Raw genomic sequence first — 13,237 nt, forward strand, 5'->3', positions numbered from 1 at the left:
AGAAGAAAGATTGCACTCAACAGCCGTGGTCAGTAGCAGGCACACTATTATGACTTGCCTGCCTGTACTATGCAAATAAATGGACAATCTGCTTTAAATAACCAACATTGTGACAATATATCAAGTGTTACTGAGTGCTAAATGCAATAACTTGAATCGTTATTTTGACAAAGGAAACACTAATATTTTGTATTTGAGTATACTGTGTTTTGCTTTATCCAATAAAAATATAGGTATATGTACTCTACCATGATGTGTAACATTTGTCATAATTATTGTGATGGACAAAAAATGTGGTGTATTTTTAAAATTATTATTCAATTCAGACCCATTTAGATCCATATAACATTATACAACAGAGTAAAATTAAATGTACATACATCACATGGCTTTCAGTTATGAAATGAGTGCAAAAGGACCCCAATGCAAACAAGCCATTGCGCTTATTGTGGTTTAAATACTTTTAGTAGACCTTGTATCTGAACTGTACTGTCCTGCTGGACTATTCCTATGCAAACGTCTAATAAAGTATTCAATCAAGCAATCAATCAATCTGTCCGCTACATTTCAAATAGAAATATTGCACTACATTTCAAGGAAGGGACGTACAAGAAGGAGGATTAAGAACATTCTTCATAATTCGTACTTTTGAATAATTGACCATACACCTTGTCCACCACTGTTATTATGTAAAATCTTGTCGTAAAAGGTTCATAATATAATGCAGTACAGGAAGTAGCGTGAGAATGAACTCTGAGCATTGCATGTGTGTCCAATCGATTAGCCCTCCTCTTTAGGCAATAGTGAAAATACTCCCCATAACCCACATGGGGGCAGCATTGTCTCTTAACCTGTATTCTATGCATTGAGACGTGTAATTTGACATAAGCCATTGTAGGGTCTGTCACACGGTACATTTTGGCGTGATTATCATCCTTTTCCAGACACGATGGTCATCGCGATAAAAGCATTTGACACGCTTTTTTGTTGAAAGCAATCGAATACATCCAGAGGAACACGATTAGGCCTAGTGTGTGTGAGTCAGTGTTTGGGGGGCAGATAAGCAATCAGAGGAGCGCTCCCAACTGTATGTTGAATTTATTTCTATTATTAGCAGAGGCATTGGGGGTTGCAGCCAGTGGTGTAAAGTAACTAAGTACATTTGCGTAAGTACTGTAGCCTACTTAAGTACAATTTTGAGATACTTTTACTGGAGTATTTCCAATACTTTTACTACGCCACTACATCTCAAAGGCAAATATTGTACATTTACTCTACTACAATTATTTGAAACTTTTAGTTGGCTTTGTAGATATCTAGATTATTATTACAAAACATAATACCCACTCCAGCCCTAAATATACATCTTGGCCATTTGAAAAGCTCACAGCATTGTAAGTGATCTGCTATTTTCCAAAGATTTCCATACATTTGAAAACTTGTGAAATGGGACATTCTGCACAATGAGTAGCTTTCTACTTTTGATACAGTTTGATACCAATTAGTTTTGTACTTTTACTCAAGTACATTTTGTATTCTGTAGGCCTACCTTTACTTGTAGTTGTATCAGAGTATTTCTACATTGCAGTATTGATACTTTTACTTTTAGGTAAGAAGTGTGAGTACTTTTTCCACCACTGGTTGCAGCAAAGCAGAGCAGAGACTCTAGCAATAGCAGAGACTACCAGAGAGTATTTGCATGGTGGTGTAATGTAAGTAAACTGTGAAACTTGTTGCTGCGACTGGGCGGGTCCTACAGGCTGGGGGGGAGGAGGGGGGGGTGTAATTGAAGAGGAGGAAAATCGAGTCGCGGAGGGAGTTACCTCAACGAGATATGAGATCGAGCCATTTTCGTGCGTCGGTCCCTTTTTTATATTAACCGAGGATCAAGAAGAAAGAAAAGGGACCAGGGGGGGACGAAATCCATCTGAGAGAAGGTCGAAAAGGAGAAACGTTTTTCGCCTTGCTGCTGGCGATTAATAAGTCCGGATCATTCTCCCTGCCGTGTGTGTGCATGCACATTTTATTCCTCCTCCGTGTGTTTACAAGTGATTGAAAGCGTGCCAGCGACGAGGGACGAGCAGCAGCCAGCCAGGAAGGAGGGATGGTGGATAATTCCGGTAGCAGCAGCAAGGCACAAATGGTGAGCTGTTCCCCCGCTTGGCGCTGCGCCCAGCCCGGCCTGCGGTGGTGACATAACCCGGACGGGGGTTCCTCATTTATTTACCACCGCTCCACCACGGAGGCTGCTTGTTTGACACATTGTCCACACACACAACGTGTTCGTTTTAATCGCGTAATGCAGTGTTTTTTCAACCGTTTTCATATCAAAGGTCCATATTCGGCGTTTGAGCCGCGGACCACCGTTTGATGAGATTTTAGCCTCCCAGACCCCGAAACTTGCAAATGTTTAACAACAATTTAACTCTTTGAGAGCGTAACATGAAACCAAATGGGACCCATACGGGTTCCATTTTTACGCTCTCAAGAGTTTATGATCTATAAGGGTCCATTTGGTTACCGACTCTTCCATCATTTAGCTGGGGACCACCTGGGACCCCCTCAAGGACCACTTGTGGTCCCCGGAGCGGACCACTGGTTGAAAACCACTGGCGTAATGAGCTATTGTGCGGTATTAAAGAAGAAGAAAAAAAGTAAACCTAGTGTATTTGGCAACTATGCACATTTGGCTTTGACACATTTTTCAAACTTTTATAAGCTACTTTGTGAGTGTCGGTGACCGGTTACACTACTAATTGCTGAATGTTTCCAACATGGTCAACACTAGTGTTTCTTCTGATTAAGAACATACTCCGGTTCAGCCTGTATGATTGCACTAGTCTACTACTATGCAAATGTTGGTCTAATAATCATATCATATACGTGAGATATAAAGACAGTTTTATCGCTGTTGATTGTCCAAATTCTTTCTTGCTTATTTATTGCCTCGATGGCGCTCCTATGAGGAGCCCTATATCCTATATGGGTGACGCACTTATTGTGTTACGTTTGTAATGTATGCTGCTGGTCGGATATGTAGCCACTTAAACGCGCGTGCTCGCGGCGCGTGTTTGGCCCAGTTTCAATGTTTTGTTTCCCTTGCAAGCCTTTTTATTTTCCTTGCTGTTACAGTACACTGTACACTGTAACAGCAAGCACCCGTCACACCCCATCCTCTATAACCAGGGTAGTGTGACTAGATCTAGATATTAGATTAGAATTGGCTTTAGGGTTTTGGTCACCAGTGTTTATCTCTCTCTCCCTTACAGCCCAGTATGTCACAGGAGTCCAGTGTTGGCGGCTATCCATCAGGAGCCTCTACAGGAGGGATGAAGCTAGAGGCAGTCATGGAGCAGCTCCAGCGCCAGCAGCAGGCTCGGCTGGAGATGGAACGCAAAGAGAGGAGGCTCCGTGAGGCCCACATTATGTACGCCCAGCAGGTCGCCGCGCAACAGGCCATCCTGGCCGCGGCGCGCGCCTCTGGGGCGGGCTTCATGGGCAAGGGCATGACCGGAGGGCTCCCTATGGGAGGGCCACTGCCCCGAGTCTCCAACCAGAGCAGCGTGGACTCGGAGAGGGAAGACGAGGAGGACAGGGGACGGGAATCGGGGGACGAAGACGAGGACGAGGAGGAGATGATGGAAGGGGACGAAGGTAGCGAGGAGGAAGAGGAGCGCAGCGCCAGTGGCCTGGAGTTTCTCCGCAAGCAGACGCTGGCCCTGCAGCAGAGCGCCACGCGCCTCCCTCCCACGCCGCTGCGCCCTTTCCCCAGCTTCACTACCTCGACCCCACAGCATGCCTCCTCGCCCCCTGTCAGGGTGAAGCAGGAGCCTGACGAGGGTCTGTCCCCCGCAGGGCCCCACGCCGCCACCTCTCCCAATGGACAGGGCGACTGGGGCTTCGACGATCACTTCAAACAGGTCAGCCCGACACCTTGGCTCCCCGCCAGCACGTTTCCTTCATTATGTCAGTTCCTGTTTTTGTCTGTTCTTAGTTATACCTTCAAACCACACAGCTGCCCTACTCCTTAAACCGTGCGTGCACATTTATAGATGCCTGCCTGGCCGGGTTAAGAAGAGCGCAGAATTGCTCTGTCCGAAAAGGTTCTTGCTCGCGTTACGTCTGTAGATTTCTCCTTCCAGCTCTAATCTGGCTTCAAAGTGCCTGGTATCTGCTCAAACACAGTCGGTCAACACAGAGCCACCTCGTCAAAACACAGATGTCCCTCTGCCGTTTAGCATCATCCTTTCACTCTTTTCCACTCTCCTGTTGTGTGTTTACCCACTGCTCATCCCACCCCTTCAGCCCCCTGCAGTGACGGTCGGTTTAATCTTGGCTCCTGTACAAACCACTCAGGCGGTGTCTCTTCAAATCTCTGTGGAGGCCTAGACCGCCCATTGGATTTGTGGCCAAAAATCCTCCCTCTTAGTGGGTCCTGGCAAAGGGCCAGGCTCCGGGGCGCTACACGGTTCACGCTTGCTGACACTGGCTCTCGTTCTGCGCTCTGTTTCCTGTTTAATCTCTCGTCGTCTTTTTCTCATCTTCTCTCCTTCTTTCTTTTTCGGTCTCTCATTCCCTCTAATTATCTCTCTTTATCTATCGCGTTCACTCTCTCGGTGTGTCTTACTCAGCGCTGCGCAGACCTTGGCTCAGGTCCAGGTAGAGGAGTCGGTGAAAGGCAGGGCTGCTTGCTGGAAGTCTGCGGGTAGTTGGCTGGGTCGGCAGACTCGGCACGCGGCACTCATGGGGTGGGAGGGTTAGACAGAGCTTCTAAACAGTAGCCGCTCTTTACTACACTACACCCCCTCAAGTGTTTCGGCTGTGCGCCAAGTGCACTTTTTCCTTGAAGGTAAATATTGCCTCATCGCCATTTTACAGTGTGCTGGAATGCAATCTGTGAGCCAAGCCTGTGAGTGTGTGTGTGGTTCAGCAATATCACCACTAGGGAAGTAGAAAAGGTTGAGGAGAGCCCAACAACAGTTGGGTCATGGTTATTAAAAGATGGTATTTGCTCAGCAGTACAGCAGCGTTAGAGGACATATCTGTGTGACTTGTTGCGATCAGTGGGAGGAGCATGCAGCGCTATCATTTGCTGGGATTTTATTACTGGCTATTTAAAGGGAAATGTCTTTGGACGCTGCCTGTGTAGCAAACATTTCCAAATTTAGCCCCCCTCTCAGCAGCACAGGAGTGATGGCTGGTGGGGAAGTTTAAAAATGACAGTGGGGATGAACCCAGCAGCCTCAGTGTGCATTTAACCACATGAAGCCTAGCGTCCCTCCCTAATATATTCTAGATGTCGTATAGGCGAACATGGCAAAAATAGCAGATCTACAAGCTCTCAACGCATTGCAACACATTGTGAGCTTTTAGATTGACTCATTTCCTCTATTTGTCACACAAAGCATATAGGGTTTAACTTTAAGTGGTTAACTCTGACACAGCCTTGCATGTACATTTTTGAGTCACTCTCAAAGTTAAATGAACACTGAGGAGTGAGGATTCCGATTTACTGTCACGGAGTAGTAGTAATGGTGGAATAAATACTAGTCCAGTAAACTACCAGTGGCTCTTTTGTGGACAGAAAACAGGCTCTGCTGTATCAGCCGGCTAGGCAGCGCCATTATCTCCCAGTAGAAAGTGTCTGAAATGGAGTCGGACTTCATTGTTCTTGGTGAGAATGAGAGCTGGTGGTATTGTTGGTATTGAGTGTGTGAACGCCATATCACTACAAGAGATCAGGGAGAAGTTGTAACTGTGCGAGACTTCTAGTGGAGGCCTTGTGGTCTTTATTTGGAAGGTGAGGGAGGGAGGAGGGTTTGTCAGTTGGGTGGGTAGAAACATCATGAGACGAGAAATGGTCTGTCCCCCGACTCCCCCCCCCCCCCCTTTTTTCTTTTTTTTTTCTCTTTTATCTTTCCTGTCATTATGTCAGCTCTGCTGTATTTAATGGCGGCTCATCTCTTCAGGCAGTTTCAGGTTGCAGTGCTGGGGGAGGGGGACAGTGGGGTCCTGTTTTTGATGGCATTGTCTTGGAGAGGCCAGCAACGGAGCTCGGCAGATGCCGCAAATACCGTCCTCCCGATAATGGCATGTGAGGTGGAGGTGGGGAATACATTTCATTATGTTCTTAAAAGCAATGACAGAAGGTACGGCTGGCTTAGTTGGCCAGCTTACACAACATTTGCATTCAGTTTTACATTGACATTTCCATTTGAGTGGGGATGCAACGATTGTGAAACTCTGGGCCTCTAAAAATAACTATTTGGACGTTGTTTGTTAATTTATTTCCCCTTTTGTGAGAAGGAAGTCAAGGAACAATCATTAATAAGTCTGTAGCCCTTTGATCATACCGTCTTGTTTGAAGGAGCACAAATTCAATTATACAAATGTATGAAACAAACTTAAATATAACCTTTCAAAGGACAAATGAAATACAACTGTTTCAAAAAGCATTTGTGATGTTTTAATGACTTAATCCAGTTGAGCAGCAAGTGAAAAAGTAGAACACATTCAATATTGTAATTTAGACAAGTGACATTTATATGCAAATGACACTAAGCTGGGTTGAGTGCTGGCCCTGGGTTTGGGTCACCAAGGCTCAAGTGTAACATGTTAACCCAGTGTTACAGAAGCATCAAACACGAGAGTCGTACATGTTATGTCATGCTAATGCAGGGTCCTGTTGGATGTCATTCCCTGCAATCAGGAACAATCATCCGCACGTTCAATTACCCTTCTGGCACAGTCTTTCAGCATACTGTACCCTGAGTGCTTACGTTTGTGTGCTCGGTGAGGGGTCATGCTAGCGGTCCTGGGGTGGTGGAGGGCTGACCAGACACGGGTAGCCAGTGTTATTCTGTCAGTGATGTATGTGCGGTGACCCCGGCTCTGCCCTAAACAGCAGAGTAAATAATTGTCAAACAAGCACACGGACAAAGACATCGCGCGGAGAGGAGCGCCGGGGAGGGTCAGCGGGTCCCGGGGGCCAGTGGGGGCCCGCGTCGCTCCGGCCCTGTTGCACCGGCGCGGAGGGACACACACAGGCCAAGTGACCCCTGTAATCTCCCCCCAGCACTCCTTATGGTTCCACACACACTGATAATCCTGCCATGATTAATAGATTTCTAATCATGCCTGGAGTCCATGGATTGTCTGCGGTCCCACGCGTGCCGATTAGCACGCTCCAGCCGTAGCGGTTGTTGTAACTGTTGTTCCATGTAGTAAACGGAGCGGTTTCTTAAAGTATGAAAAGGCTACAGGTGGTTGGAGGTGGCGGTTGGTGGTGGTGAGGGGCGACAGTGGCTTGTTTTTTAGTGTCACTGGTTTACCAGTTCTCTAACATTTAAATGCTCCACGGCGTTCCTGTTCAAGCTTGCCTCTTGGCAAATGAGAGAAAATGGAGACGGCGGAGCAGTTGCAGAGCCGGACTTCATTTGCATTGTTGTGATGGAAGAGGAGAGGTGACCACACACTGGTACGATGGAAGGGATGAGTCTTCTCGTCGCATCACTTAACTGGGAGCGTACCGGCTTGCGACGCACACATCACAACCTGTTTGTTTGAGCGAAGCACTGTTGCATAATTTAGCTGTCGCCCCGGCAACACATCAGGCAGGAAGTGAGGAGCTGCACAGCTGCGGGGGGAGGGTGGGGGCTAGATCGATAGAAGTGCGCGTGTGATGATTGTGTGCAAGCTTTTAGAGACTGGGCCGTTTGGCTTCATTTACGGCTCATTCATGATAAATGAGTAGAACATTGTATTCAACAGATGGACTCAAGTATTGCATTTTGGGAGCACAGCTAGCCGACCGGATAGTGTGTCGACCACATAATCACGGTGGCACCGGTTTGATTCCAACCGGAGACCTGTGTCCTTACTCCTTATATTAGTTACATGGTCAAATTCACAGTGTGAATGTATCCATTTGTAACTGATTGTACAAATGTAACGAGATGGACGCTTCAGGCTGGTACTGGTTATCTCTCTTTTGTGTGTGTGTGTGTGTGTGTGTGTGTGTGTGTGTGTGTGTGTGTGTGTGTGTGTGTGTGTGTGTGTGTGTGTGTGTGTGTGTGTGTGTGTGTGTGTGTGTGTGTGTGTGTGTGTGTGTGTGTGTGTGTGTGTGTGTGTGTGTGTGTGTGTGTGTGTGTGTGTGTGTGTGTGTGTGTGTGTGTGTCCCCTCAAATGCAAACCATATACAAACTAAACTGAAGTATGCATTTAAACAATGGAGGGCACCCTGATTCAGCCATCCGGCTTGTTGGACAAGTGTGAGAAACCGATGCCACTGTGACATGCCCTGAAGTGAGTTTTGCGGTGTGAATCAGGAGGCGTCAATTCTTCTGTGTGTGTGAGTGTGTGTGAGTGAGACACAGGTGTGTGCTCCACTGTGACCCAGTTTCTGGCTTCAGAAAGTCTTGTCAGTTTCTTCTTGTGCCACAAACTGTCAGTGGATTCTAAATGGTTTAATTTCTGATTCCTTTTTTAGCTTGGCTTATTGGTTTACTGAACTTCCTGTTATGCTGAAGTAAGTAGACTGGTGTTACAGTTTAGAACCCCACAGATGGAGGTCAATTCAGACGAGAAATGATTGGGTCATATTGATCCTTTCAGTTCCAAAGTACTATTCTATCGATGGTGCATTCAAAATATAGTTTGACTTGTGATTCTTTCTCGCTTTATACATTATTAGATTGCATTTATTTTAGGGTAAAGATATTCTGACACTGTTCTTTGATCTGCTGTATCATCCAGATTTCTCTCTGGGTTAATAAATAAGCACACAATCCATCTATGACTAATTTTGCACTCATTTTGGACAGACAGTGCAGTGCATGGTTGTAGCAGAAGATGATCTTCAGTATGACAGGTTATTAAGCACTTTTCATTTTGAACTGGGATCGGATGACTGGATTCCATTAAATGCACTGCATAGCTTGTCACAATATGAAATGGTATGGGACTACTTGTGGGGGAGCCGTTGTCATTAGTTATTACCAAATAAATGAAGTAATAAATATTACTGAGCCCAAACACATAACACATATCATTATTTATACACCTCAAACATACATGTATTATGTTTATTGTCTCTGTCGGTTGCAAAAGTAGCAGATCAACAAGCTGAAAACGAGTCACTTTGTGCTATGTTTCAAGCTTGCAAATCTGCTACTTTGGATGCTTTTGTGTGACGTGGTAGTATGATCAAGTAGGGCATTCATTTATTTTCAAATATGGAAATAGGAGCTTTCTTCTTGACAGCAATGATATAGATAGGTTAGATGTTACAGAGACAGAGATATGTATTCTTTATAAATGCAAAAAAAAACAAAAAGAAAAGTGCTAGGCTGTTAAGTTTGTCTTTATCTATTGCACAAGTAGAGTTCCCTTCTTTTACTTCTGCAAGGAATTTGGGGGTGCCTGGTTGATTGGTTCACTTTCCACATGCTCCTAACCTTGCCTACAGTAAAGCACAGCCCTGACTGTGTGGGGCCCCAGGCTGCCGCCTAACTTCGCCTACAGCAAAGCACGGCCCTGCACGCCGCCTACAGGCTACAATATGGGGGAAATTGGCAAACATTTCGTGATGAGAAGAGGAGACACATGTGAAGGTGGAAAAGTGGATAGTTTCCTAGCCAGAACCATGGGTGATTTTTGTTGGGAGAGAATTGGATAACTGCTTAGCTCTGAGTTAGTAGTGCGCATACATACAGGCTGCCGGGGTACAGGCTTCAATTAGGATTCTTAGGAAGCAAGATTGTACTTTCATACAATACATAGAATAAATGTACAGTCATTTGACCTTGAGTCTTTGACTGTAGTGCAGGAGCATGTCATCACACACCTCTCTGACATGAGAACATTTTTATTTATTTATTATTTTTTAACTAAAGGCAACAATCGGAAAATACCCTGGCCTAGTATAGTAGTAACTAGTGTGGGGAAATTGCATTAATTCGCCTACACTCATTTGTCAGTCTTTTTCAGCCTTGGCACACTGGATATCTGTGCTTTTTCATAAGTGCTCTACGCCACACATTCATACAGTGCGATAGGTCACCAGCAAAATCATACGGTTAAAACATATTTGTTTTAAGTTGTTGAATGTTCTTTGGACCCTTGGGTCAGGCGGCTTCTGTCATTCGACCTGCCATTGTATGAATTTGAATCTTTTCAGTCCATTGTCATTGGCCTGCTCAGTATCTGAAATGACCTCACAGTGGAAAAATGCAATTACTAATGGCATTTGTGATTAATGGTCTGGACACTAACTGGTTAACCTAATTTCCAAATTTGGCCCCTTAACAATGGTGATCTCAGTACAGATGAGGTTGTTTAAAGGTCTAGGATTGGACCTTTTTTAATTTGTTTGTTTTTCAGACTAAAACAAGAAAAGATTATATAAGCCATGGGGCGGAGTAAGCAATGTTAAATAAATTCAATAGGTTTTTAAATGCTAAATACTTCAAAACAGCGTTTTATGTTTGGCGATTGTCTGATGTAACCTGGAATATTGTTCCAGGTTTGTGGTGCATAGTGGTGAAAGGCTGCTTCACCATGTTTTGTTCCATCTATGACCAGCCCCAGAGGACTTAAGGGTCATTTCTAGTGGGTTCATATGGCTTCAGCATGTCTAGGATGTAACAACATTTTAAAATGCTGAAAACGTAACCCAAAGCTTTGGCATCTTTGAACATAAGCTGAACGGAACGTTGAATTAAAGTTGTTCACCTCCAGCTGTTCCTTTTAATCCACTGCTGAACTGTGAAAGGCTTTATTTTATTCACCTGGATTTCGGTTAGTTAGAAATTGGTATATAACTCTTTAAACAGACAGAGGTGAGGTCCAGTATTTACATTGGGCTTCTTTTTTTGAGTGGCTGTGCGTGTGTCCGTAGCCTTTTTCCTCAGCATTTTGCCAGGAAAATGTGTGTGCGTAGCATCATGTTTGTCTAGTGATGTTGTATGTCTGTAGCCTTCTTCCTCAGCGTTTTGCCATAGCAAAATGTGTGTGTGTCTGTAGCTGTGTGTGTGTCCGTAGCCTTTTTCCTCAGCGTTTTGCCACAGTAAAATGTGTGTGCGTAGCACACACAAATAATTGCGATTAACGATTTAATTGTGTTTTTGTCGTTGAACATTGGAACATAATGAATACAAATGTACATTTCTTTTTGGTTTTTAGGCTTCATAAACAAAAGTTGCACAGGATAAGTATGACAAATGTTATTATGTTTTACTCATAAGTGTAGGTCTACTACTTGTATTACAAAAAAGTCGGAAATACCTGATCTACAAGCTTACAACGCGTCACTTTGTAAGCTTGTAGATCAGCTATTTCTGCTTTTTTATATATATATATATTTGAAAATGTATGAAAAGGTTTCAACATGGAAACTATTATGACGATTATGTAAAATAATTGCAATCATCTCAAATAATTGCGATTAGATGATTATGTAATAATTGTGACAGGCCTAATCTTGATGTCAGTTTTCTGATGTGATCTGCTCTATGCTTAATGTAGCCCTGCTGATACTGCAGGCTCAGTGTCTGCAGGGAAAACAATCTTTGACACCCACCCCCACTTGCAATGGAAACGTTTAATTGAGACTAGCATGTGGTATTTGGGTCAGGCAACCTTCCTCAGGTGTAAATCTACTGCAGGTGTGACTTATTGGCCATGAGTTCAAAAATAAACAATGGCGTGTATTTACCACACTGAAATGGAAACTTCAACAGAAACCACAGCCGAAACAATTATTACGACAGCTCTCCTAATCACATGCGGGCGTAGGCTTATGGGTCATTCTCTGCGGTTGGCGTGAGCTCGCACTGTCCTGCCCCTAACAGCCAAGTGTGGAAGATTCCTCCCGCCCCAGAAATAGAGGTATTGAATTTAGTAGGGCGATGAAGGGGGGAGGGGAGGAGAGGGGAGGGGGCAGCAGGAGGAGATGTCGTAGAAGGAGGAGATGGTAGGTGGAGTTGGGGGGGTTATTGGTCTGTCTCAACACACACACACACACACACACACACACACACACACACACACACACACACACACACACACACACACACACACACACACACACACACACACACAGAGAGACACACACACACACACACACACACACACACCCATTACACTACACTACACTGCCCCACCCAAAGGAAACATTCCAGACAGAATTAAAGACTAAACTCTTCAAACAGTGAGCTTTCCCACTGGGGGCTTCCAGCTAGAGACTGGGGAGGGGTGTCCATGTGTTGGCCAGGTCTCTCTGATTGGAGATCTGTTAATTCATTTCACTCTGTCTTAACGGAGGGCTGTAAACCGGTAAAGAGTGGAGAGGGTCTGAATAGGGAGGAGCCGTATAGCAGGTGGGGGCCACTGGCGCAGCCAGAGAGACACTTTATTTTATTTGAGATTCCCAAAGGGTACATCTGCTCCTGGCAGGCACTGAAAAGGCCCCCCTGGTGGGTCCACAGTAACCCTTTCCCTTCACAGATTGTGTGCCAGACAATGCTGGCCTGAATATTGCTTCCACCACCACAACAAATGGCATAGCCCAGTCAGGATTAGGAACCTCTAGTCTGTCATGATGAGTCTGACCTCTACAAAAGGTTGCACAGATTTGGCAGTTAGGAGACCACTGTATGGACCTTACACCTTCAGGAATTTGCTGTGTAGAATTGAACAGTTGTTCCGTTGCTCTTCGCTTCTGTGACCTCAACAATTAGAATGTATTTTTGTCAACGAAGCCTTTTTTATTGATTGTGTAGCCAAACGAAGCTAAGCTGATGTGAATACAGCGCCTTTTTATGTCAGGAACCCATTTCACATAAGCCAGCTTGGGAAGGGAAAACATTAAATGGGGAACGTGTGTATTTCCACTGAAAGAGCCTATTTTATTTTCCTGGGCTAAGGCTATTGTAAGCACATGGCCTTCGCCCTTTTGTGTGAGAGGTGTCTGCCTCGCCTCTGAACGTAAATGGCTCCTGCAGCGCCTCAGATGTAAATTACTTTTTGGATCTCTCATGCATATCTCCCTGTCCACCATGAGCCACCCCTTCCTATCTAATTGAATTAAAGGGCAAAAAAAGTTCTCACATTTAAATATAAATGGTGTATGTCCGTTACGAGTTGTCACCCTTTTATTTATTTTTTATTTTTTTCTTCTTCCCCAAATCGACCCTGGAGGATTGACTTCCTTGCTTCTAATGGAAACGGAGCTACTGAT

At 44.8% G+C, this 13,237-nt stretch overlaps 1 protein-coding gene across 1 annotated transcript in view; it reads left to right on the forward strand.

Annotated features, from left to right (window-relative positions):
- Positions 1–2,040: 2,040 nt before the first annotated feature.
- LOC308288453 (AT-rich interactive domain-containing protein 3B) overlaps positions 2,041–13,237 on the forward strand; it is a gene marked incomplete at its 3' end in the record, with an annotated part of 71,541 nt that continues 60,344 nt past the window's right edge. Inside the window, 2 exon segments of the mRNA XM_080729894.1 lie at positions 2,041–2,143; positions 3,270–3,920. Coding sequence (XP_080586020.1) covers positions 2,105–2,143; positions 3,270–3,920 — 690 coding nt within the window. The 5' untranslated portion in view covers positions 2,041–2,104.

Source organism: Nannobrachium achirus (assembly GCF_963921795.1).
Source record: "Nannobrachium achirus genome assembly, chromosome: 7".
In the NCBI taxonomy this organism is placed as follows: Eukaryota; Metazoa; Chordata; class Actinopteri; order Myctophiformes; family Myctophidae; genus Nannobrachium; species Nannobrachium achirus.